The 27,242-nt window shown below is 42.3% G+C and overlaps 1 protein-coding gene across 3 annotated transcripts in view; it reads right to left on the bottom strand.

The window, feature by feature from the left end:
- ANKS1B (ankyrin repeat and sterile alpha motif domain containing 1B) overlaps nucleotides 1–27,242 on the bottom strand; it is an 845,363-nt gene that overhangs the window by 279,585 nt on the left and 538,536 nt on the right. For all 3 annotated transcript variants that reach the window (XM_090042850.1, XM_090042851.1, XM_090042852.1), the window contains one exon: nucleotides 2,690–2,788. In XM_090042850.1, coding sequence (XP_089898976.1) covers nucleotides 2,690–2,788 — 99 coding nt within the window. The remainder of the gene's footprint in view (nucleotides 1–2,689; nucleotides 2,789–27,242) is intronic.

The raw sequence follows: 27,242 nt of genomic DNA, 5'->3' as shown, positions 1-27,242 counted from the left end.
CCCCACAGCTGGCTGCAAGGCTGGAACACAGAGGCCACTGGCTCTCACTGGGGAGCCAGCATTTTATTTGGTAAGTTTTTTTTCTTCTTCCAATGATTCCATGCATAACTATGGAAAACACGATTTGTGGTTTCCACAAAAATCACAAAATTGCAATTTGAGTAGATCCCTACCTATTATATATCCACTAATTCTAGATGTTTAAGGTTAGTTAATTAACTCAAGCTTGAAAAATGTGGATACTTTCAGGAAGCTGCAAAACAATCTTGTTCTCAGAAACAACTGCATTCAAAGAGTTTGTTAGGTCTTAACTCTGCCATCTTTCAAGTTGAACAGTCTCTTATACATAAAAATGACTCATCTGGAACATGTTTTGCCTTAAGCATTTGTCTGTCTTTAGATCCCATACAGCAAGTGTCATTAAAAACAGGAATTTATAGTATTCAATATTAATGCAAAATGTACATTTTTTAAAGTCATTTTGAAATACTAAACACATAATGTGAGTTAGTGTAAGCGCCTCATACACTTAGGTTCTAAATAATAAAAGAAAAAATAATAGTAATATTCATGTGGACACTTCTTACATACAGTTTCCAATTTAGTTTTCAGTGTCTGTCATCTCCATGGGCACTATTTTATTTAATACTCTCTAAAGTTATAACATATGCAAAATCCATTCACTAGTTTTATTAGTTATATGAAAAAAATCCCTCCTTCATAAGGAAATAGAAACAAAATACATCATTAGGACAGAGCTAAGATTAAGATTCAAAACTCTGTTAATAAAATGCTCTGGGTAAAAACTTGCTACAAGCTCTAAAAAATCATAAGATGTTTAAACACTTTAAACAGAAATGTAAATTGGCACTTCCCTCATCCTAAATTTATAAATGAGTAATCCAGTTATCTAGCCCATTTTACTTCATCTGTACTTCCAATTATGGCAATAGCATGTCACTTTTTTCCAGAGGCATAGAGAGATATTTCAGCACCCAGGACAGGAGGAGAGGGGACTATGCTCCCCACTTGGGGACAAAGGGAGGGAGACTGGGGGAAGGGGAGGGGGAGCAGAATCACAACTGGTCTTGCTCTCTGCACTCGGGTGGCAGGTGTTACAGCTCCTGCTGGAGCAGCATGAAATTAGGATCGTGCATCATCCTGGCTGGTGCAGACTCCACAGGGTTCACTCCTGGTGCCCTGTTTGTTCCCTCTCTTCACTCACCCCCAGATATGCTTCTAGGTGCAGGGCTGTGCCTCTGACAGCAAAGCCTCCCAAGTGGTCGCATTCCCTCTCTCCTATGGGGTTGCATCTGCCTGGTTTCTGTGACCAGGGTGCTCTTGCTGTGGAAAAGACTCCTGGGTGATGAGGAAGGGGGCCATAATGATGTCCCTTCCAAGTTGGCAACCAGGGTTGGTGTCCTGCTTGCCCCCTGAGTTACTATTGCCATTTTCAATTATGCTGCATTACATACCAACTCTGACCAACCACATGCCAGGGTGCACAAGAAGATCAGTCTTGCATTCATTTTCAATATAATCCAGATAATTTTATCATTCATAGTAGTCGAAAGACCACATCCTTCCTTATCCAGCCAACCCCACTCCACTTTAATTTTCCAGTTTGTGTAATGAAGGCAAATTGTCTGCTCAAATTTCTTATAGGTGCCGTCAACCAATTGATCTCTTCTTACTATCATTGTTCTACACATGCAGTCAACACACTCCAGAATACACTATGCATCTTACACTCATCTTTATTATTCAGCTATTTTCTTCCAGAGCAATATATGCCTATGGGCCCTTATTGGAAGCCTTCTTGGTATCATGCTGGACACAACTGCCATGTTCGGTTTGTCCTCATTCCCTCTCACCTGATGGCTTCTCAACTCGTATAAGAATCTTTGGAGCCAAGTTATGTCCTATGCCTCCCTTGTCCAACTGGTCAGAACTGCTTATGGTAAAGTCAACAGGAGGCAAGTATCAGCAAGCAGCTAGTCACAGACATATTTTGGCATTCTATCAGATGGCTTAAATCCCAAAGATATAAGAATCTTATCCCGGTATGCCTGATGCACATTGGGTGCATCTACATAAGACGTTTATTGCACAGTAGCCTAATAATGCTGCGCAGTAGCATGCCGATCAAAAACCGTGATGTATGCACAAGTTTATTTGCAGTGGTGACACTATACAGTCTATAACACACTGGCAATCCTTCTGGATCATGGTGTATGCATGAGGTCATATGCATATGCCTAGGCATGAGTATGGAGGAATGGAGGCTGCCCAGACGTCCCATTCCACATTTAGATCATTGAGACTGAATCCAAAGGCCAGACCAAGTCTGGATGTTTGGTGCCTCAGTGTCTGTAGTTATATGCATGTCCAGGAAGCATCTTTTTTTTTTTTTATATTCAGTTCTAAAATAATTACCAGTAGAAATATGGAACTTGAACCTCTTCTATACTTTTTACTTCATGTGGTCATTCACATGTATGCAAAGTGAATTCAACCTGGATATAATTTATTTCACCAAACCAGAATGGTAGCATTTCACATACATTTTACACTGGTATAAATGTCACAAAAAGCTGTGGAAGATTAAGTCCTTTTATTTTAAGAAGTTATTATTATTTTAAATAAAAGCTCTTGGCAATATATTTGGATAATAAAAAAGAGGCTTTACCTTTGGAAGGAGCTGGATTGCCTGCAGAATTCTTTGTCTGTGCCCAGAGTTAAGTATTCCTATTTCCAACAGATCCTGATCCTCCATTACATTGCTTCCCTGAAAAAAAAAGGATAGTATAAACCTTTTTACTGCATTTAAAATAGAATGTTCTGCTTAGCTGAACCATGGACAATTACTAGATTGGTGGCAGCACTACAAATGGATAGACTGTAGTTCCCATTAAAAATAGAGTCCATATATGAAATTTTCCCCTTTCATTTGATGAGAAGAGGGACCTAGGTAGAAAATTGAACAGAATGCATTTGTTTTCCAAGCCACCTTTTGCTCACTTTTTTTTCCAAGATGGAATAAAAAAACCATAACACACAATAGGATCAACACAACAGATTCAGTTAGAATTATTTAGCAATTTGCTAGTAAAAATACCTTTCCTTTGAAATTAATTCAACTCTACACCACAGCATAGATGGCAATCAACACACATGCTTATAAAGAATATACATTATAAAGTGAGAAAACATCATTATCAGGATCACGGTTGGTATTACGGGTGTGTGAGCATGTAGTACCCCAGTTATATGTCATCTCCTTACCTAATGCATTCTAGGGCAGGTCAAGAACCTCCAGAGTACAGGCAACAGAAAGAGGCTGGGTACTCAGGGAATCCAGCAGCTAAAAAGACAAATCCTCATGCTTCAAGACCCTATTCTTGAAAATGGGCTGCTGAAGGAGAGCAGCTACGTACATAAGTGTTTACTAAGGACCTTGAGTTCTTTAGAGGTGAACCACAGAGTATGCTTAGAGAAAAGGCAATAAATGGACACATTTCTGCCAGGGTGATATTTGCTGGACACCAGTTTGATCATTTAATGGTTGAGAAAATAGAATGGATTGCATTGGGTATGGGAAATCAAAGGAAGAAGACTGGAAGCTCAAGCACTGAGTTGCACCCAGAGAATCAAATTAAGATATGTTGTGTTGGGTTGCCAACTTGGCATTTTTCTTTTAGGCAAGCATTGTTCTAGAAAAATCTTGGTTTCCATGGTAACAACATTTAGCCATTACGATTGTGAAGAAAACCGTCAAAATATGAAGTACTTTTATGATCCCTTACCTAAATTTTAATCCCTGGTTATACTAATTAAGAATACAAGACTTGTTATTGTTTGCATTCTTCTAATGCATCACTATCCATGTAGAGACCTCAAAACATATTCCATCCCCCCATTATCTTACAGTCTAAAACTCAGATTCAGTAAAGTACTTAAGCCCTACTGAAGTCGATAGGATTTGTTTACATGCTTAATGATGAAGCACATACTGAAGTGCTTTACTGAACCAGGGTCTAAGAAAAGCCAGCGATGGTTTAAGCCTATACAGTGAAAAATTCTCAACCCAACAGTTGTAGTACATAACAAAATCTTCCTCCATTAAACACCCATTAATAACTGCCTCATTCTTTTTAGCTACTAAATCTTTACCGTTCCCAAATGTGCTGGACAATTTACAGAAATGTTTCCATGGGACTCCCATATATCATTTTGAAGTATCTTGTACCATAGATTGTAAAATCCAGGAGTAGCCATTTTAAGGAAATCATGGAAGCTTTAAACAAATATTATATTGCACAGCATAGTATTATGCTTTAAGACCACAGAGCTACATGTCAAGTCCTGGGAAAAAAAATCTTTAGCGTACAAAATCCTTTTTCCATTTCTTTCATGTACTCATCTGTCTTAAAACTGTTTCTGTATCTTTGAGGCAAGGACTGGGAGAAATCTATATATTGAGCCAGACCTGCAGATGGTGTAAACAGGTATAACAAATGGAGACAGGCCAATTTGGGCCATATGAGGATTAATTCCTCATTTGAATTATACATATAAATGTGATTTAAATAAAATCTAGCTTCTGCCTTATCTTGTTTATGAACTATTTCTACCACCCCCCTTAATCTAGCTGTTTGTCAGATTTTTTCCTTGATTATTTTTCATCATGTATTTACATGCTGCCACAGCAGAACTCATCATTGAGTTACTGAGCATTATTTACTAGTACAAGTAACCTTGGCATCCCACTTCAAATCTTGATACACTTAAAGCCCAATTCTGTAGACACTTATGCATGTGAGAAATCACATCTATCTGCAGGATCAAGTTCTTGCCACATAGCAGAGAAAGTATAACTATATTTATTTCTTATGACCGCTTTTCCTTTGCATATTGGCTTGCTCAGAATTTTTCACATTAAATTTTAAATAGATATTACATTTAAAAAGCTGTACATTAAAAATGTTAAGCTTGCAATATCATGCATTCAAAAATTAAGAAATGCCAAAATTTATGCTGCCCAAGTCTGCCCAGTTTCAGAAGTGTAGGACCTGATTTCTTAGTGTGCTTAGGCCAGTGGTTTCCTTAGTTCTGAACACTTGATTTTGCCATATCAATACCCTATTAACATAGATTTTGGAGGAATGCTATTTATCAAGTTTCTAAAAAGACAAAACACATTTTAAAATAGAAAAAATACCAAAAGCTTAATCCTGTGAAACCATAGTGATATCCCAATGTGGGTCAGCAGCATCAAAAAGCCCTTTATATTCATCACACTATCCTTTCCATGTAATGTTGTGGAGGAACTTGGTAGTAGTAGAAAACTGTTATCTTCTGTGAGGCCCACTGACTAGAGGGGGATGGAGGTATAGTTTCATAGTTTCATAGTAGCTGGAGTCGGAAGGGACCTAGGTAGATCATCTAGTCCGACCCCCTGCCTTGGCAGGAAAGAGCACCGGGGTCAGATGACCCCGGCAAGGTGCTCATCTAACTTCCTTTTAAAAATCCCCAGGCTAGGAGCCTGCACCACTTCCCCTGGAAGCTGGTTCCAGGCCCTAGCCGCCCTGACTGTGAAGTAGCGCCTCCTAATATCTAATCTAAACTTACCCTCCGCCAGCTTGTGACCGTTATTCCTGGTCACTCCTGGCAGCGCACGGGGGAACAGGGACTCCCCCAATACCTGCTGATCCCCCCTGACCAGGTTGTAGCAGGCCACAAGGTCCCCCCTTAACCTTCTCTTGTGGAGGCTAAACAGGTTCAGGTCCCGTAGCCTCTCCTCATAAGGCCTGCCCTGCTGACCCCTGATCATATGAGTGGCCCTCCTCTGAACTCTTTCCATATCGTCCACGTCCCTCTTGAAGTGTGGCGCCCAGAACTGGACGCAGTACTCCAGCTGCGACCTGACCAGTGCCGCATAGAGGGGGAGGATCACCTCCCTGGACCTGCTCGAGATGCCTCTGTGGATGCATGACAGGGTACGGTTGGCCTTCTTGACTGCCTCCCCACACTGCCGGCCCATGTTCATCGTGGAGTCAATGACGACTCCAAGATCCTTTTCCGTCTCCGTGCTGGCAAGAGGGGAGTTCCCCAACCTGTAAGTGTGGTGCCGGTTCTTCCTCCCCATGTGCAACATCTTGCACTTATCAGTGTTAAACCCCATCCTATTCTCATCTGCCCACCGTTGCAACCTGTCAAGGTCAGCTTGTAGCCTATTGCACCCTTCTAGTGCACCCACATCCCCCCACATCTTAGTGTCATCAGCAAACTTGAACAGGGTGCTTTCTACCCCCTCATCCAAGTCACTGATGAAGATGTTGAACAGTGCGGGCCCGAGGACCGAGCCCTGCGGAACCCCACTGCCCATGCCCTTCCAGGTCGAGAAGAACCCATCCACTACCACCCTCTGGGTGCGGCCCTCCAACCAGTTGGCGACCCATTTGACCGTGTGGGCATCGACACCACAGTCTCCCAGCTTTTTGATGAGGACAGGGTGAGAGACAGTGTCGAAAGCCTTCCGGAAGTCCAGAAAGACTACATCCACAGCAACCCCTGCGTCTAATGATTTGGTGATCTGATCGTAAAAGGCCACCAGGTTGGTCTGACAAGACCTTCCACTGATGAACCCATGTTGGTTGCCCCTGAGCATGCATTCCCCTGCAAGGCCCTCCTGGATGTGTGCCAGGATAATTTTTTCAAAGAGCTTACCCGGGATTGAGGTAAGACTAACTGGCCTGTAATTTCCCGGGTCCTCTTTTTTTCCCTTTTTGAAGATAGGGACCACATTGGCCCTCTTCCAGTCCTCCGGCACCTCGCCAGAGCACCACGAGTGCTCATAGAGCCGCGCCAGAGGTCCCGCAATGACCTCGGCCAGTTCCTGTAGAACCCTAGGATAAACTTGGATTTCACAACTATTTGTAAATAGGACATTTGAGAAAAGATTGTGTCTGTGACTCACTCCTGCTACTTCTGTCCTTACCCTTTCATGACATCTGTATTTCTATGCTGTTTATCCTCCCATCCCTTACTCGCACCCCTTTTCACATTTTTGCTTCTAGCTCCACAATTTCTGGCCACTTTGATCCCGCCCTGGTCCCTCCCACCCGAGTTCCTATCTCCCTTCCTTTGCATCATCACTCCATGCAATTCCTTACTCTGCTGCATTTAGTTCGGGTGCAAGCCTCCTCCTCTTCTGCATTGCCTTAGTGCTAATAAACTAAGCACTGAAAGGGCAAGAAAGATGGTCTCTGTTTTGTTCTCCCCTGCTGAAACCAATGTCACAGTATCCCTTTCCCGCCACTCTCCCTCTATAACCAGGAAGAGCAATTTCAGAAAAAGTCTTGTTCTTGATACAGAATACTGAGGTCCTCTACAGAAATGGTGTACACATTTGAGTCAGCACATATACATTGTGAAAAGATGCAGCATGATCAGACAGAATTTGAAAACCAAACTCCACCACATCTCTGCTCAAATACAGGTTTCTTACTCCAAACTTGGGTCACTGTTTAGAGAAGGAAAACGACATACTTCTAGTACTAGCACCTCTCACATCCTCTAACCACTTGCAAAGACTGACAGATTTTTGAGACCAAAAAGGATCGTTATATCAGCAAAATATCTGTAGATCACAGGCCATTAAATTTCATGCAGATATCCCTATACTGAGCCTGCTGGTTTGTGTTTGGCTAAAGCTTATCCTCTAGAAAAGCATCCAATTTTGATTTGATAACAAAATGAGCTATGTAACTGAAAACAGGAACTTTTAATGGTAAATGTTAGGAAACCTTAACTATGGGATCATTATCTATACTACCTATAATGAAAATATCAAAAATTTTATAAAACTATAGGTTTCTTAACCCTGTTCTATAGTCTATAGCAAATTATTTCAGCTTTGAAACGAAGCAGAAATAATCTATTAAAACAGTTTCTAGTGATCAGACTTATATCTCAATAAAGGGAAAACACATTTTTACTGAAATTGTGTGTTTAGGTATAGATGTGGAACCCTATTGCCTTCAGTGAGTTTACAACATGAATTGCAGAACAAAATTGGAAGACAAAGGGATGACTTTGTATGTGAATTTGTTAACAATTCTGGTTATGCTGCACAGGCGGGAAAAGAATGCAGTTGATGCACCCAAATCCTTTTTGGTTCTGTATAGCTCTCAATAGTAGCACATTTTTCTACTGATGTAAGCAAATATAACTGAATATACACAAGAAATATTTGCCGAGTAAGAAGGTACTGATTTCACCCAAAAATTGGACTTATAAAGAAAGGAAATGTGTTTTGTGTTTTTTTCATACAGAGGCATAGGAAAAATAATAATAAATTAACCCCCAGAAATTTCCTAAAACCTTCTGATAGTTCCTGTAAATAAGTTATAAGCAGAGTATAGAGATTTTACTGCCATTCACTTGAGATCACCCATGTACATTATTTATAATATTCCCTACCCATGTTTTCAGAATATATGCTAATAAAACCTTGATATCAATTCCTCTATTATAGATATGGATGTCTAAGTCCCCCTCTACATGTTACATTTATGCCACAATTACGTTAAGTGCAGTGTAAATGGCAAGAGCGCTACATATGCATCCAATTTAAGCCACTATAAAATAGCAAACAACCCACAAAAATATTTGCGACAGGGGACCATCTCAGGGCTAGTCACAATGTCAGCCTGCCTACCTGTCTAGGGTAGTCCGCCTACCTGACTCTTCTGCCACACCTTTGTTGTAAAAGAGTAGTTGTTTCTAGGTGAGAGGCTGCCCATTTAATGCCCTGATGTCAAGGGTGTAATACATAACTCCCACATCCACTTTACCATGTCCCATGCCTCACAGATGGCATCCAAAAATTACTTCCAACTCCCCCAGCCTCACTGCTAGGCCACACTTGGCCTCTGATCCAAACTTGTCTCAGGGGTCCATAGGCTTGCCTTGGCCACATGCCCCCAAACCAGGGCCTCTACTCCACTGGGGCCTCAACTCTGGCCCCTCAATGGGGTCTTAACTCTGGCTGGCTTATGTACAGTCCTTTAGGCCCCAAAAGACCCTATTCTATGCAACCTCCAGCTCTCATTCTGCCCTCCCTCATTGGGGCCACTATTCTGTCTCCTCACTGGGCTTCTGGGCCTTAAGACCCTTGGGCCTCGGGTGTTTGTCAATGTGCCTGGACCCTGGCTCAGGCCCCACTCTGTGGGCCTTGGCCCTGTGCTCTTCTGTTGGGGTGTGCTCCCCAAGCTTTTCCCCTGCACAGGCTTACCCACAAGGCAGCAGGGGCTGAGGCTTTCCAGCACCCCATACTGATCTTTCACTAGGGAGACACAGGTATGGCATCTCCTGGAGACTGCCCTGCCACAGGTAGCCCCACCACACCATCTAACCCCAGCAAGGTGTAGTTTTAAGTCATTCCCCAGGGCCAGGAACCTCCTCCATCCCCATAGTTCCTACCCTGACCTCCAGGTGTTCTGGGAGAAGCAGTACTCAGGCCAGGAGATGTTCACCCCTGGGCTCCCCAGTTACAACTTTTCTGGCTCCACTCCCTGGGCCTGGTCTTATACTCAAGCAGCCAAGCCCTCCCCCAATCAGGTGGCCTCCTGGTTGCCATTTGACCCCCTGATTGACTCTGCTATCACCTACAGGATGTTCTGCTGCCTGCTCAAGCCCTCAAAGTGGCAGGAACTAAAGGTACCCTGCCACAATGTTTTACATATAAGGCAGAACATTGTTATATCTGGTTTGTATGGTGCCTTAAATTTAATGTGAGGGGTTAGAGGTGGTTTGGGGTTGGGTCTGACAATCATTTGATTGTTGGGACTAGAGCTGACAATCAGCTGTTTGTCAGCCCAGCCCCAGTCTGCACTTGTGAAGTTCAAGTCTCCTGATTTGTTAGCCCTAGCCTGGATATCCCTGAGTCCAATTTGAGACTTGAAGCTGTCAGAGCCAGTGCTAACAATCAGCTGATTGGCAAAACCCATGCTTGGCAGCTCTGCCTGGGCTGTTGTGAATGGAGGATTAGAGGCTCTCATTGGGGTTTAAAGTCCCCAGTAGGGGAAGCTCTTTGGCTCCCCTCCATGGGGCGCCTCTGATCCCCTGCACCTGGCAACCCAGCCAGTGGTGCTGGGCACGAGTTTTTGAGAATTAGCTGATTTTCAGCCTTGGCCCTAGACTACACTGGGGTTGTTTCAAGTCTGGACTGGGGCCAGTTTGAGACCCAAGGTGGTCCTAGGGCTGGAGCTAGCAATCAGATGATTATCAGTCCCAGTCCAACTTGCTGGTGCAGGGGGAGCCCAGGATTTATGGAGAGTAGTAATGGTGCAATTTGGATTAGATCCCTGATCATAAAATTGTGCCTCCTTCTATACATGTGAAGCATGATTGTTGGGATCAGAGATAAGATCCCATTAGAGCATTAAGTAAACATGTGCCAGGGCATTAACATAAGTGCACTCTGTTAAGATAAAAAACACTTTAAATAATTCAGTAGAGTCACAACAGAAGCAGTATTTCTACCTCTAGTGGCCTATATTTTATACATTAAACCAGATGTGCTCAACCCCTAGCTTGTGGGCTAGATCTGGTTCCTGGTGCCTTTATAATTTGGCCTTGCAATTTTTTGTGCCCGATCCAATGCATACAATGATGCAGGGCTCAATCCTTGCAATTGGGGCTTGTGGGGGTGGTGCAGGCTTGGGCAGAGGCAGCGTGGACCCCCAAAGTTAAATCCCAGTGTGCAAGGGGGATGTAGAATCCCAGGGCCCCAATCCTTATGTACGGGGACTGGCCAGGTTGGCATAGTCTGGATCCAGGTGTGCAGGCCCAGTCCAGAGGCATGGGGCCTGATCCAGCCTAAGGACTGGTTCTGCATCACTTATTTGGCCTATAGGGCTGAAAGATTAAGCCCAGCTTCATTAAGCAGTTCAAAGGCATTCTAAAATCCAATCCCAGAAAAAATATTTATAGGAGTTGAAGACAATATTCTTTCATTTTAAACACAAAGCAATCATTTCAAGCTTCCTTTAAAAAAGAAACTAAAGAATGTGGACCTTTCAACTTACAGGAACAAAAGCCACATGAAGATTTGTCCCTAAAAACTTTGAAACATGATAACATGTGTGAGTTTGTGGTTCTCACTGCCATTCCATTTACACACACATCCTTTTATCTTCCCTCACATTTCCTTTGCTAGAGACATTTTAATGAAAGATTCCTTATGTCTGCTTCTGTCTCATTAGCTGAAATAAAAATGGCAGAGAAATTTTTAAAACAGCAGTCAGAGGAATCATTAGACTCATCTGAATATTGAATCAGTGAAGCTGGAATAGAATGGGCTGGTGGGAGTAGACCACCTACAGATGTTTTTGGTCTTAATCTTTCTTTACCTCTGTTAAAAGACTTACCATCTGATAAATGTCTTTTAAAAAGTCTTCATTGCAATCAAAGCTCTAAAAAAGAAACCCTGAAGCATAAAAAATGCATATACATCATTTCTTGAAAAAGTGAGCAGAAACAATGAAGGGGAAGAGAAAGAACAAATGAAAGTAAAAAACTGGGCTTTAGAGAAAGATAACATGGCTTCATAGAAAATTAGGGATTATAGAAAATAAGGGAGGAATAAAATCTAAGGCTATTAGAAGTGAAAAAGAAACATAACAGTTTGATTGTCATTGACCAAAATGCACTGAGCCAGATTCTCTGCCATGTACAACTTGTGTAGCATGTGAAGAAAATGGAGGATGTAACTAAAGTAAAGTAATAAAGTCTATCAGCTAGCTTGGTATTGCTGTAGTGCACTGATTTTTTGGCTGTTCTCCTGTCTCTACTTCCTGTGGCCAGATCTGCAGGAAAGCAGGCATAGTAGCCAGCTGTAGCTGCTGTGGACTCCTGCACACCCAAGTAAACCTGGGTAGGGCCTTGCAGTCGGCCCCCCTCCCTCCCCTGACCTGTACTACCAGAGTTGTGTAGAGTGAACAAAGCAGAGCAGAGACTCTGTGACATTATTTCAACTACACAAAATTTCAAGGAAAAATTCTGGAAAGAAAACTTGTGACAACAACGGTGACATTTTGCAAACATAACTTTCAGTATAAATCCTTCAGACGAAAGCCTATATTGGGAGAGAAGGCAGAATATTTGCTAGGATCCTGATATTATGTTACAATTTCTAGCAGCTATCAATGCTACAGATTCAAATACTACTAGGTAAATGTGTTCTTCTTGACTGTCCAGTGCCTGGGAAAACACTAAGACAGGTCACAAAATGATTGGAGACATGTTGAATAATCAAGACTCTCCTCTTCAACACTGCCTAAATTCTGTACTATGGAGTGATAGTTTTCCCAAAAGTCAGAAAAAGAATATTCCTCAGAGGTTTGGAAGAGGTAGGTGGAGAAATACAGTTTTCAGTTATGAAAACTGGTTCTCGTTAATGTGAAAATTTCAGGCAATGTGTCATACATATCACTTCCAAATGAGAACTGGCAAACAACCGGAAATTTGCTTGCTTCAATATGGGTGAAAAAAAGGCTTGCATTTCCTTAGTGTTGCTGCTATTAACATACACCAAGTTCTATAAAAAATAATTATTGAATGAAATGCTTGACCTGTACTTGAAGGTCCTAAGGATGGATCAGATCCCTCGGGCTACAGTAGAAATTTCTGTTACACCCAGAAACCTAATTGAACTACATTAGAATAAACCCAGCACAACTACGAAATGTTGCCTTAGGGAATAAAGATTCAGCATGCATAAAATGTACTGGGAAAAATGGCTTTACCATGTTATGCAATAACCATTTTATTATGAGAAATGCATTTTAATGTTTGTGGTCATGAATTAGATTATTATTAGATTATTTTTAATGATTTATATAAATCAATAATCATTATTTGAATTTTAAGGACATTTTTACCTATATACTAGAGTAGTGCAAAGCAGCCAGTGTGTACTGATGAGTTAAACTGAATTATACTGCTTTGAACAAATCAATTTAGTCAAAGTTTACTACCAGCAAGCAAATCTGGCCCTTAAATTACAATTAACTTATTTATATAAAGGGTTTTGTTAGTGAGGTCAAGATTATATGAAATGGAGGGTGAAGAAAGCTATAGGCATATGGCATATTCATAACACTTTCCTGGTGCTTCAGACACTGTGGCTGAGAATCAAATCTCTATCCACCAGCTCTCACTCCATATGTACCAAACCTAGAAATAGGACAGCGAGGCTGCCCTGAGGGTGGATCCTTGCTGCTGCTGTTTTGATCTCTGTCTCCCACTTCTTCAAGAGCAGCAGTAAGGGGCTCCTACAAGGCAGTTTAAAATTTTCCATTTTAGTGTATGAGGAATGAGAGCAGATGGGTTGGGGTACGCTTCTCTGTGGCAACCTCAGGAGTGCTGTGTAAACATTATAGACAAGCCCATGGTGTCCCAATATCTCTGTGCTTTAAAGGTTCCCATCTGGTTCTCACTCATTTCTCCAAGCAGTATTATCTCAGTGCAGATGAAGCAGACAGGACATCAGGAGTCTGTCAAGTACTGATATCTAAGATAGCCTGTAACCAAGGAAACTTTAAAGAACAGGGACAATTTAGTCAGTCAGAACTGATGACACTTATATTCAAGCCTTCTCTATATTACACAATTCTGCTGGCATAGATGTGTTAGTTAGAGATATGAAAATGTCACACCCCATAGCTAATATAGTTACACTGGCAGAACCGCCAGTGAGAACATAACTTCATGACAAAGCTTCTGCTACTGGGGGAGCTGTGCAACTGGTGGCAGAAAAAGCTTCTGCCAGAAGAGCTGTGTCCACACCAGAGGACTTTGCAACCATAACTATGCTACTGGCAGCCTCATAGGCCCCTGACAGACATTATATTAAGATATGGGGTACTGGCAGATGCATAGCTCCCTACTGTAACTCATGGCACTTCCCAGGAAGTGCCATGAGTTACGATGATCCTCCTAACCCAACAGATATTCACTGTTGAGTCCAGGGGGTTGGGAGATTGAGCTCCAGTTTGGAGTGGCTGCATTTCTGCAGCCTCCCTCACCCTCGATGGGGGGACCCCAGTCTATCTGTCCCACACTCCAGCACAGGCTGGGCAAGCCCCAAATGGAACTCCTCCCCCTACAATCTCCCCCTCCTATTCTGAAGACAGTATGGGGGGGCAGGGCTGGGCTGCTTCAGACCATCCCTGCTCCCAGTGTGCACTGACACAAGTTAATGAAGGCACTCCATTTTGGAGCACCTTCATCTGACCCCTCATCTAATGAGGGTTCAGATTGTTGCATGATCAGGCACTTTTAAAGCACTCTGAAGCCATGTATTTCTGTCAGGGCATGGCTGTAGAGCACTTCAGGGGGTCGATCATGCAACAAAACATCACTTGAGGCAGTGCCCATGCTTAACTAATTAATCATGTCTTAAATAGGGACCCAGAAACATGTTCATTCAATTCATGGCACGATAAAGCAGGGAATAAGCCACAAAGGTATTACACAAAATATAAGAAATGAGAGCAGATGGGTTGGGATGTGCTTCTCTGTGGCAACCTCAGGAGTCTGTGTAAACAATATAGATAAAATATGTTTAATAACTTCATAGCTGGTTCCCATCAGGCCTTAAACTGAATGTATGACCTGCATTCCCAGCCTCTAGAGCATATTGTAGCCCTTCAAAACTCCAGTATGCTCCTGAAACTGGGAGTGTTGCTTAGTACACCTGTGTGAAGCAGCTAGCATTCACTTTGGATTCAGATTCAGCCAAGTTGGGGGGACAGCGATTTGCTTCAGTGATTCCAAGCACTGTCCCCATTTGAGTCAGCTGAATCTGATTCATAGATTCAGCTGCTGATGAATCTTCAAATCACCCAGGCCCATCCCCCACTCACCCTCCCAGCTTGGCAACTGCTGCCCTGCCTGCCCCAGCTTCCAGCACTTGGATAAAGAAAAGCCCCGACTCACCGGGTGCTGCTGGATATGAGGCGATCCCCACTGCCCCCCATGGTCCCCTACCGCCTCCTCTAGTCCCCCTCCCCTACCCCCTACTTACCAGCACGGAGTCTGGCTCCAGCTCCCTACTGCAGAAGGTGGGGACTGCCCGAATCACTGAAGCTCTTCGGAAAAGATTCATAGATTCACAGAGTTTTGAATCAATTCGGACCTTTTTATTGGTCCCCTGATTTGATTTGGTGGCTGACTCTCCAAATCCAATCGGGCTGAATCTCCTCTAAATCAAATTGGCACCCAAAGCTTTGCACAGGCCTATAGCTGACCAGGACTCCCATCTGTGGGAGCACATCAAGGGCTCCCCTGTGCTCTCCTAACTGGGAACCCTGATCAGCTGACTAGGGCTCCCAGCCATGGAGTGCACAGAAGCCAAGTTTGATATTTGCTGGTGCAGGGGAAGCACAGGATCCTGGGCTCCACCTGTGCTAGCAATATGGTGTAATATGGCATGTGTGGCATTGGCAGGAGGTGTGATTGTGGGATCATGCATCAGATCCAATCAAGCCTTTCATTTAATAGCTGTCAGAGTTATAATAATTGTAAAATGAATAATAATAATAGAGATAATTGTAAAATAAGTTATTAACAAATCATGTATCTAATTAAAACCTAATATCTTCAAAGATATATTATGCACATTATTTCACTTAGTTTTGACTATACAGAAATTTGGAAGTCTATACTATTTCATAACTGAGATAATTTGAAATAAATACTTGATGACTTTCATGCCAAAATTCCTAAAGGAACTATTTTTAAATCTATGTAAATTAACAAACAACCTTGTAAACTTTTTCAGAAAAAAAAGTTTTTACTTCAAAATCAAGGGCTGTATATTGGGGGAAAGGGGGCGATAGGTGGGGAACCATACACTGTATTCTCTATACATAGTAAAGAAGTACATTTCCTTTAAGTGCAATATGGATCTAAGCCTTAGGCACAGAGCTGAGATCAATGACCCCTCCAATGCATGTATAACTCAACTCATATAATTATTAATGGGCACATCTACACGTGCTCTTTACTGTAGTTGGCTAATTAGCTCTGCAGTAAAAAGTCACAGTCTACACATGCTCTCCTATTAGGGTGCAGGAAATTATCTAACTTCACCATAGGATAGTACTGCTCAAGACAAGCACTATCCTATGGTGGAGTAGTTATGTAGGCTGAAATGCATATATAGACTGTGACTGAAGCTGGCTGGCGCACAAGGGCACTACACTGCAGGGGCTGCCTCCTGGCTAGCCCCACAATGTAGCACCCTTGTGTCCCAGCCAGTCCCACCACTGCCTGATGCTGCCACCTGGAGCCTGGGGCTCACCCCTGGGCGCCCTGCTAATGGCTCAGCTGCTCCAGGGCACAGTATTTTCATACGCACCTCACACCACCCTGGCTTGATTTGCTGTGGTCCCAGACATGTGAAGATGCTCTGCCTGGGAGCAGCTGACTCCAGTGCATTCTAAATTGGAGTTTATCATGGCAAATTAACTGCTCATGTAGATGCACTCAATATGTACAAGCCTTAAACTAGCTATATCAAAGCTGTTCTTCCTTCCCCTGCTATTGTTTCCATCCTAACTTGTTGTATCAAGTTTAAAACAAAGGTTCTGGTAATGCATTGTGATCTGTGCAGTTGCAACAGTTTACTGAGATCATAATGCAGAATCAAGGCCCCAACTTTAAAAAGCGAACTTGCTAAATGTGTACTTTGCATCAGTTTTTCATTAGTCCCATGGGATGGCCCTGCCCACTATGGGTCAGGGAGGCCCAGGTGAGGGAGATTCCTTGTCCTCCATTGAAGCTGACCTCATGAAGGAACACCTCAACAGGCTGGATACCTTCAAGTCCGCTGGCCCTGATGGTTACACCCAAGCGTGCTCGGGGAGCTGGCGAGCATCATAGCTCAGCCCCTGGCACGGATCTTTGAGAGTTCTTGTCACTCTGAAATGCCTAATGATTGGAAGAGGGCCAATGTGGTGCTTATCTTCAAGAAAGGGAGGAAAGCAGAACCCACAAACTACAGGCCCATCAGCCTGACCTCTATCCTGGGGAAGGTCTTGGAAAAGATTATCGAAGAGGCCATCCTTAACAGACTAGCTGAAGGCAATATCCTGCGGGATACCCAGCATGGGTTTGTTGTGGGTAGGTGTTGCTTGACCAGTCTCATTTCCTTTTATGACCAGGTGAATTATCACCTGGACAAAGGGGAAGAGATCGACATTGTATATCTTGACTTTAAAAAAAGCCTTTGATCTGGTATCCCATCATCACCTCTTGGCTAAACTGGCTAACTGTGGTCTCAACCTCATCACAATTCACTGGCTGGGGAATTGGCTCTGCGGTAGGACCCACAGGGTGGTGGTTGATGGGAGCCAATTGTCTTGGTGTGCTGTGACCAGTGGGGTCCCACAAGGCTCTATCCTAGGGCCTATAATATTTAACATCTTCATCAATGATGTGGACATTGATGTCAGAAGTGGACTGGCCAAGTTTGCTGATGACACCGACCTCCAGGGTAAAGCATCCACACCTGAAGGCAGAAGGGCGATCCAGGGGGATCTTGACAGACTCATGAAATGGGTGGACGAGAACCTGATGGTATTTAACACCGAAAAATGCAAGGTTCTCCACCTTGGGAGGAAAAACCTGCACCATGCTTATAGGCTCGGTAGTGCTATGCTGGTTAGCACTACAGATGAAAGGGACTTAGGGGTCAGGGTTGACTGAAAGATGAACAGTGGGATGCTGTGGCTAGTAAAGTGAGCTTTCAGTGTGATGCTGTGGCTAGTAAAGCGAGCAAAATGCTGGCTTACATTCATAGATGCTTCTCAAGCAAATCCCGCGACGTCATTCTCCCCTTGTATTCAGACTTGGTGAGGCTGCAGCTGGAGTACTGCGTCCAGTTTTGGGCTCCACAATTCAAAAAGGATGTAGAGAAGCTTGAGAGGATGCAGAGGAGAGCCACGAGCATGATGAAAGCAGACCTCATGATGAGAGGCTGAGAGCCATGGGGCTATTCAGCCTGGAAAAACGCAGACTCAGGGGTGATCTGGTGGCCACCTATAAGTTTATCAGGGGTGCTCATCAGGATCTGGGGGAACATCTGACCAGTTCAGGCTGGACTTAAGGAAGAACTTCTTTACTGTCCAAGCCCCCAAGGTTTGGAATAGACTGCTGCCGGAGGCAGTTTAAGTACCCACTTTGAACGCCTTCAAGACACTTTTGGATGCTTATCTTGCTGGGATCCTATGATCCCTGCTGATTTCCTGCCCCTGGGGCAGGGGGCTGGACTCTATGATCCTCCAGGGTCCCTTCCAGTCCAAATGTCTATGAAAAAATCCCCCGCTTTGCACTGTCTTATTAAAAAGAGCTGGCTTACAATTTAGTTTTTTGCAATACTAAGAACAATAATAGCAGAAATAAATTCAGGCCTAAGTCCAATCAGATTTATGTACCTGAAGGAGGACTTGGGAGCATAAATGCCATCTAGTTCCAAAACCATGATTCTGAAAACACCTACTCACCTTTTGCCTAATCTGGGAGATGCCTAAACTATGGAGTTTAGGCAGTTTTTCCATTAAAGTTTCTCAGTTACCGTAAGTTCTCTGTTTGGGTATGTACAGAAGGCACCTCAGTCCTGAAAAGGTCATGAAGCTTCATGCTTAGCTTTGATCAAAAACCAGTCAGATTTAGAGAAAAGCCTTATTTCTGCAGTGCCATGCAGGCCTTGATCTGCTGGGTGTCCTCGGAGTACACTTAACACACAAAACAGGCATGAGTTTCTCACAAAATATACTGGCAGCTATTGCTTTCTTTAAAACATGGCTAAAGGAGGGTTCAGCTGTTAGATGAACTATAGAGGGAAATTCAGAGGCACTGAGATTAAGGCATTCACTCTGCAATGGTTCTTTCCTGAAGAGAGGGAGTTCTGGTTTCCAGTCTCTGCTCTTAGTGTCATTCATGCTGTTTATCCAATGGCTACATAATGCAAAATGCGTAGGCACACCCAGAACTGGAACCCAGCAGAGAAATGCCTCCTCACTGGGTTACATATTCAGACTCTTTCTTTTCTAGTTTAGTTCATAGCCTGGTGGTTAGGGTGCCCTCCTGAGAAGTGTAAGTTTGAATCTCTTCGAAGAGAAAAGGAAATTTAACTGTGCTCTCCCATGTTCCCAGGTGAGTGTCCTAGCCATTAAGCCATGGCATAAAAGGGGACAGTACAAATACTTCCTTGTCCTTGTATTCTTGTGCTATGTTATTTTTTTAAATCCTGTTCAGGTTTTGAAAGAGAAATTTTAGGTGCCTATTTTCATTTTAAAAAGTCCTGAAATGTGGGTGCTAAGGGAATGGAAGCATCTCCTAAAGCCCTGAGTAAAGGACCGAATGGTGCTTAGAATTTCCTACATGACAGCAATATGTGCCTCTACACTGAGTTTGGCAACTTTAGGTAGCTTCCTGACGGGCATATTCATTATTGTGAAGCAGTCTGAGGTGTTTAACCCTCTCCATACTCTGTACACAAAGCCTAGGGACCTCACATAGGGTTCTGGATTTCTTTTCAGGGGCCAGATGCCGAAGAGTTAAATATTGCCATGCCTCACTTTTAGGCACCAAAATCCTTTTCTGGATCTTGCCCCATTAACTAAAGAAACTGTCAGCTCAACTGAATTAATCGTTTTATTTTATATGTAGTTGTTAAACAATCTAACAAAAGAGCTCTGAAAATGACAAATCCTCCAAATAAAAATGTGCTTTCTTTACGTACTTGATTTAGTATGTTTAAATGCGCCTCTTGGAAATTCCGCAATGCCTGTGTAATCTGTAACACTGACAAAAAAAATTAAAGATAATAAAGTATGCAAGCATACAAGAGCCAGTGCAAAACAATTGGGAAATGCTATCTCATTTACATGAGATTCAAAGGGGTCTGTGAAAAAATATTTTGTTAGGCTTGAGTGTGTACAATACAAAAGCACTCACCTGTTCCTCCTTGGAATCACGTCCAAACCCCTTCTGACACATTCCTATGGATTGTGTTTCCAAAGGCAGACATGAAACACAGGAGGCCTGAATGAAATACTTTCTACTACTGAAATTTTGGTTACACAATCTGGCGTGATGCATTTGCACAGTGTGCTCAGAAACATTACCTTCCAAGTTCCTGAAACCCAAGAGGCACATGGAGATGTACTCCATTGCCTCCATATTCTTTCTAAAAATACAAGAACATTTGATTAAGGGTTGACAATTTTCTTTTCTTTCTTTACTTGTTCTTGTAATTCATTTCCCACAGGAAGTGGGCTGTGTATTTCTTATTCTTTCCAATTCAGCAGCTGGGTGCCTCACTTTGCTGGCCCACTCTAGTTACCATGGCAACAAAAAGACTGCTGTAATATGATCCCATGTGCTTTATGTCAATACAGTGTGCTATTGTTCTCTGATAATTTTCAAGAGTGCATTTCCACATTCTGATAAAACAAGATTAATTAGTATTTGACTGGGTGATCATTGCATGTGAGCTGCATGGACAACATCTTAAGAGAAAAACTATTTGATAAAGGTTTCAGGATGACTGTTGTGTGCCACAGGGACTGTACTGACTATTAAGCATTTACTCTTCTCCCCATACAATACTCGTTAGATACATAACACTCAGATCCTGATCCAGCAAATTGTATAACTGATGTAAGTTTAATTTTATGCAATTCCCCTCCCGCCCCCCACTGACATCACTGGGGCAAGCATATATTATTTAAATGTTTGACTGGACTGGGATTAGAATGCTTAATTCATTGCAGGGATTGAGCTCCTAATTGATGAGTTCATATTCACTTGCGATTTCTACAGGTATCGTACGTCTCAGTTGCTTTCCAGGGTTCAGGGAGAACACGTTACTACCCTACCCCTTCTGGGCTTCAGCATGACACCCCTGTTGTATCACTCTTGTTCCTGGGCCTAGCGCAGGGATGACTAGGTCAAACTCAACCTCCTTCCCATCTTCTTTAAGATGATGTACATCCACAGGGCCAAACGATGGAGCAGTCCCCAGAGGAACAGTACCATGGTAGGCTCAGGCAGGGAAGAAAGGGAACTCTTTTCTCCAGGAATGTATCTGTCACTATCTGACCTACATGAATACTGAAATAATTGGAATCAAGCTAGGTATGACTGAGTCCTTGGGATATGATAAATAAATCAGAGAAGCCAACATATAGTAGGTAAGCTAAAATGAAAGTTTAGATTTTGTAAAACATTTCTGTTGCAAAGGACAGGTGTTTATGGGGCCCTGATTGCAGTATTTTCTATATGTCTTTCTTAATACAGAAAGTGTCATGCTATGGCTGTATCCACAGGAATGCCATTATAACCTACAACAAACTATTGCTCTAGCTACTAATTTGATCCTGTGTAATATATCAACTTTTTCAGACATCAAAACGTCTGTCCACAATTTTTAAATCTCTAACCTAACAGTAATATGTTTTTGATTCTCAAATGTCAAATAGAAAAGCTACTTAAAATCTTGGCTATGCCAGGTACTTCTTACACTAAACTCTCTCCTCTCTTCCCTTTGAATTCTCTCTCCCCTCCTCCTCTCACATATACTTCTTTTCCTACAGAATTTAATTCTTGCCAGCCCACATACTTCTACACCTGATTTAATTATTGTAACTCCTCATTCTGTTCCTATTCTCTACGTCATTTACAATTACACTATATTTCAGTTTCTCTCCTTTTTGCACAGATTCTTGTACCTATCACATTTGCATCATGAAAAACAATGGTCTCTCTGATACTGTACTGTGCACCCACAGTGCAGTTCATAGAAATCATAGAAAAGTAGGCTGGAAGGGACCTCCAAAGGTAATCTAGTCCAAGCTCCTGCCTGAGGCAGGATCAACACAATCTAAACCATTTTACATAAATCCATTGACTAAGCTATAGCAAAACTATACAGTCAACCATGTCCCAGTCACAAGACATAACACTCTAATTTTGCCACTGGCAAACAAGGGTGACCACAGCAATCAACACTGTACTGCTGCAATAGTGTTAAAATATGCTCCAGACATCCAAGGAAGAGGACCACACCCCCCAATATACAGGAAAGCAAACCCCTCTCCCCCGCAAACTCTACCAATCTGAGCATGAAATAAAATTCCTTCCTGACCCTAAACATGGCTCTTGGTCTGACCGTAAGTGGAGACAGGGTAGTGGGGAGGGAAGAAGGGCAAGACTTTCTAGCCAGTAATCTCTGGGTTTCAGTCCCAGCAGGAGAACTGGCACACCCCAGTCAAAATCCCTGGCTCTGGCTACAGCCAATACCTAATGCTTCTGAGAAAGGTGTCCCTTTCCCACTTCCCCCTTCCCTTCCTGCCCTCCCTCCTGATGCACATTGCAGCAGGAGGGGTAAAAATTCCTCCTGTATATAAGCTGTTACTTGGAAGCTGGGAAAGAGTGAGAAATGATATTTTTCTGACATTATATTTTTATGTCAAAATTCAAGTTACATACTGTATATGCACTATAATCTATATACATTTTCACTACTGGCAAGTAAAAGAAAGTCCCCTATAATTTAAGAATCCAATTCTACTTGAATTTCCCCAACTCCCAAAACAGCTGATATTTTGGTCTATTAATAAAGAGAGACTTGGGGAAAAAACTCAAGAGGTAAGATGCAATTCATGGTTTCCATGTTTGTGAACACTGGCTTCAAAACTTAAGCAAACTTCAACCAATGCAGTATTGTCTTCTTGAGACTACAGACAGTGTAGAGAAGTGTGAACTGCTCTATTCATCTCAATATGCTGTTAACATAAAAACCTAACAATAGCAGTTTAAATGTCAACACTGTTATTTCTTTCATTGCTGATAAATTTAGCAGGAACAGCTCGGTAACATGCTTATCCTACAGCCCAAAACTGTTTATCTTGAACTCAGAGTCCCCAATTGTCCTCTATGCATCTGCCACGATGTCCAGCTTGCTCTTACCAATTTCTGTAATGCAATTGTATCTTGTCAGTATTAAAATCTGAAGCATAATGAAAATTTGAGGCTATGCAAAATTAATATAATTTAATATCAAATTCATAGAGATGATGATTATTATTGTATTTTCCTTCTAAGTTTAATAAAAAACTTCATATTTTACTTAATATGCAAATATAAAAGAATTTCCAGTGAGCTACTCATGAACTAGTGTCATACTATTTTTGTTGCATAAAAATGTAGATAAAACTTATGATCTCCAAACTATTTTTTTACAAACTGTTTAAATTATAATTTAAAAAAATAAACCTAGTTATAATGCATATGTTATTTCTCCACTGCTTTCCCACTTCTTAGTCTTAAATTGCTAAGTGAATTTTCACATATTTTATCAGCTGCTTAATTGTAAGATGAATGTCTCATTTTATATGATTTTTTTTCTACGATTGTTGATGTTGAAAATGCTGTTGTATTAAAAAAGACTAGTCTAGGGCCTCATAAACATTGCTGCTGTGAAAATAACAAACTGGATATGGGTTAGCAAATAGACTGCATTTGCTCTACAACCTATACCATTTTCTTGATATGCTAACATTTCACAAACCAAATAATCTGAATTACTATGAATAAACAGAATTCCTTTTGGGAGGAATACTATTTATTCAAAACAATTCACTTCATAATCAATGTGACTAGCAGTCATAAGTGTAGTGATAGAAGCTGTAATTTAAAGATGCTCGCAAGCTGCCTAAACCTAAACTGGGAGCAGTGTATGCAGGCATTTGCCACTACCAGAAGAGGTATGGAAAGCCCAGGGTAATTAACTTGAGGGTAGGAGGGGAGGGATTGGCAGGTCTATGGAGGGTTAATGGGCCCGTGCGGGAGGTAGGCTAAAAACTGCCTGACTGACCCTCACCTGCACAGCAGTGACTTGCCACTAAAAAGCTCATTAGCAGGGGCCTGACTTGAAGCTACAGCTGTGAGTTGCCACTGTAGGGCCAGTGAGCCAGGACAGGCTTCTATCCCTGAGCTGAGAGGGAGGTGTGGGGGGGTGAGACAGGGGTTAGGGAGGGAAGGAACATGAAGCTGGGAGGTGAAGACTTAGTGGGTTGGGGATGGAAAGGAAATGGGAGTGGGGGAAGGCTGATTAAATTAAGTCAGCCAGTGATGGACATAATAAAAAGAAGTTATAAAAAAATTAAAAGGGGGGGGGGAAGGAAGGGGAATTGGCTTAGTGCCAGAACCACCCTCTGGGCAGTAGAGGTCAGGGGCCGGAAAGTTTGTCCACACAGAACAGGAGGGTGGAAGAGGGACACTGCATCCTGGATGCTGAAGGACTGCAACTTGTGAATCTCATCTGTAGGGAGTGGCCACACAGTAATGGAGCATGAGCTGGGTAACATGGATCAAAGATAAACCTGCCCTGGAGTGGCATACCTTTAAGCTGCCTAAAGCGTGCTTAAAACTAGTTTGAGGTGTTAGCGTGTGGACGATCCAGGGGTTAAGAGTTCTAGGAGCTGCCTAAAATGAATGTGTAGCAAGACCCTTAGGTGGTAAGTCTGTGGAGGGGAAGGGGCAGGAGAAGAGAGAAGGGGTGGGGTGCAGATTGAGGCCTCCACAGTGAGGGTGGGGGTGGGGCAGGGGCTGGGGTGAATGGGGTCCTGGGGCCAAGGCTGGGGCAAGTCATACCCTCCCAAGCCACAGCCCCACCAGCCCTGCTACTGCCCCTCCCTCCTGACCCACAGTACCCCGCATCCTGCCAGGGTGTGCACCCCCACCTTCTCTGGGCTCCAAACCCCACGCACACACCCACAGCCCCCCCACACGTTCACAAATAACCCCTCACACACAGACTTCAAAAATAGCATCTCATGACTTACACTCAAAATCTCTTGATTTTTAAGTGTTTGACTCATGATTTTTGACACGGTAGGGTTGACAATACTGTCCTTGTTCATAGCGTAACAGATCACTGAGGGAGTTGGAAATTGTGAGATGGTCCCTCAGAGAACAGCTAGGAGGCAGTCGGTCAGAGGGACTAAAAAGCTACAGAAGCTTGTTTACTGCTTCACAAGTAAAACTTGCTTTTCAGTTTCTCTTTCACATGTGTCTGTATTTCCTGAGCCTAGTGATCACTACTGTAAGTTATCTGGATGCTTTGGAAAATCCCCTGTTATAGATGGCTAAATATTAGCTTAAGAATGCAACTGACTGGAGATTTTAAACAAAACAGCTTCAAATTCAAATAATTTAGAAAAACATGTTGATTTAAAGGCAATCATTTTGAAAATGAAACAAACTTTTCTGACAATGTTAGAACAGTTTTGACCATTTAAAAAATGCAGTTTCCATTTTTTGTTTCAAGACAGTATTTTAAAACAACACCCCTTTTTTAGAAAGAATTTTTTTTAAAAAAAGGTCAAAGTTGAAATGAGATATTTTAAGAAGTACAAAATGAAATTTAGTCAGAATTTCATTTTGTAAGAAATGTTGATATATTTGTTCTGTTTCAAAACAGAAAAGAAACTGGAATCTGGGAATTTCCCTAAAAAGAGAAAATTGAGGTCATCCCCAACTCAACTTTAAATTTAGGTCCCTATTTTAAAAGAATACATTAATTGCCCTTGCAATTTTAAGTAACTTTATGGCTAACATTAAAGCAATTTTGTATTTCAGGAACAAAGATTTAATAGAAGGAATACAAAGTGCAATAAAAAGACAATGGACAAACACTGACTCACATGATTATTTTTAAGCACATGAATGGCACTGTTCCTGTGAATAGAGTTTGGAGGTTTTGTACGAGTAGGACTGTAATTTTTAATATTTTATGTTGGGCCTAGAGGAGTTCTGTAAAGTTTAAGTAGGATACTCTGACAGTGGTGGCATAAAAACCTATAATTTAAATCATTACAAATTTTTAATTCAAAGTAGGGAAAATGCTAGCATTAGTTTTACAAAGCCACAACCTGAGTTAAATAAGTGATTTATCTTTAATAAGCAATTTAAGTTAAATATTTAAATCACTTGATTTAAGTTATTTTGCCCTGTTAACCCTTGACTATACAAGGTCTAGTCCTTTGTTCATTTAGATCAGTACTTTAACTCTAGTCAATATTAGACATGAAACAGCTGGTTAGGTATTTGCATTATACTCAAACTAAGACTCCTAATTTATCTCAGAATTTCTTTTCCTACTCCACATGCAGTGTTGGTCACAAGTATCTTGTATAAGAAAGGAACCTCATGTCTCCTCTCTAAAAGCTTGCTTATTCTCAATACTGTTATTTTTTTTCCAGAAACAAGAATTAACTTCTACTTAATGGAAGTTGTTTAATGACCAATTATTCAATTTTAGAAAAGATTATATACATTTTCATAGATTCCATAGATATTAGGGTTGGAAGCAACCTCAGTAGATTGAGTCCAACCCCCTGCCTGGGCAGGAAGGAGTGCCCAGCCAGGTGTTTGTGTAGTCTGCTCTTAGATTAATAGATTGTTAGGGGCTGGAAGGGACTTTGTAGGTCATCAGGTCCAGTCCCCCTGCACTAGGCAGGAAAAGGCAACTGGGGTCAAGTGACCCCAGCGAGGTGACAGTCCAGTCTCCTTTTGAAGATTTCCAAAGTAGGTGACTGCACCACCACTGGAGGGATTTTATTCCACAGTCTGGATGCCCTGACTGTGAAGGAGATTTTCCTGGAATTGAGCCCGAAGCAGCCTTCCAGGAGTTTGTATCCACTGATTGCCTGGACTTCAATAATACCATAAATAGTATAAGCCATGCAGTTAAACTTGGGGGGAGGAAACTGTAGAAACATTGCAAGGAAAACAGCATCTTTAGTCCCAATTACCTTAAGTCCTGCATAAATATCCTAGATATCTTTGATTCCAAAATTCCCATGGTCATTGTAGCCCAAATGCAACCTTGTTAAAAGCTTGAGAAAGCATTTAATGTGGGAGTGGGCAATTATTTGGGATGTGGGTCACACGAGGAGTTTTGCTGAGCTGTTGTAGGCTGAGTCAGCACCTCCACCTTGCCTGCCATGAAACAGCTCACCAAAACCCCCTTTGTGAGATTGGGCCATGGGAGGGCAGGGAGTGAGATCCGGGAGCAAAAGGGTTGAGTGGGGCTGGGGCAACACCAGGATCTTGGGCAGTGACAGTGCAGGGCGAGGGCCCAGGGCAGAGCCACAATCCAC

The sequence above is a fragment of the Crocodylus siamensis genome, chromosome 4, assembly GCF_052110815.1.
Source record: "Crocodylus siamensis isolate JL-2025a chromosome 4, ASM5211081v1, whole genome shotgun sequence".
In the NCBI taxonomy this organism is placed as follows: Eukaryota; Metazoa; Chordata; order Crocodylia; family Crocodylidae; genus Crocodylus; species Crocodylus siamensis.
The sequence above is the reverse complement of the archived record's forward strand: the minus strand, read 5'-3'. Positions and strand labels throughout refer to the sequence as shown.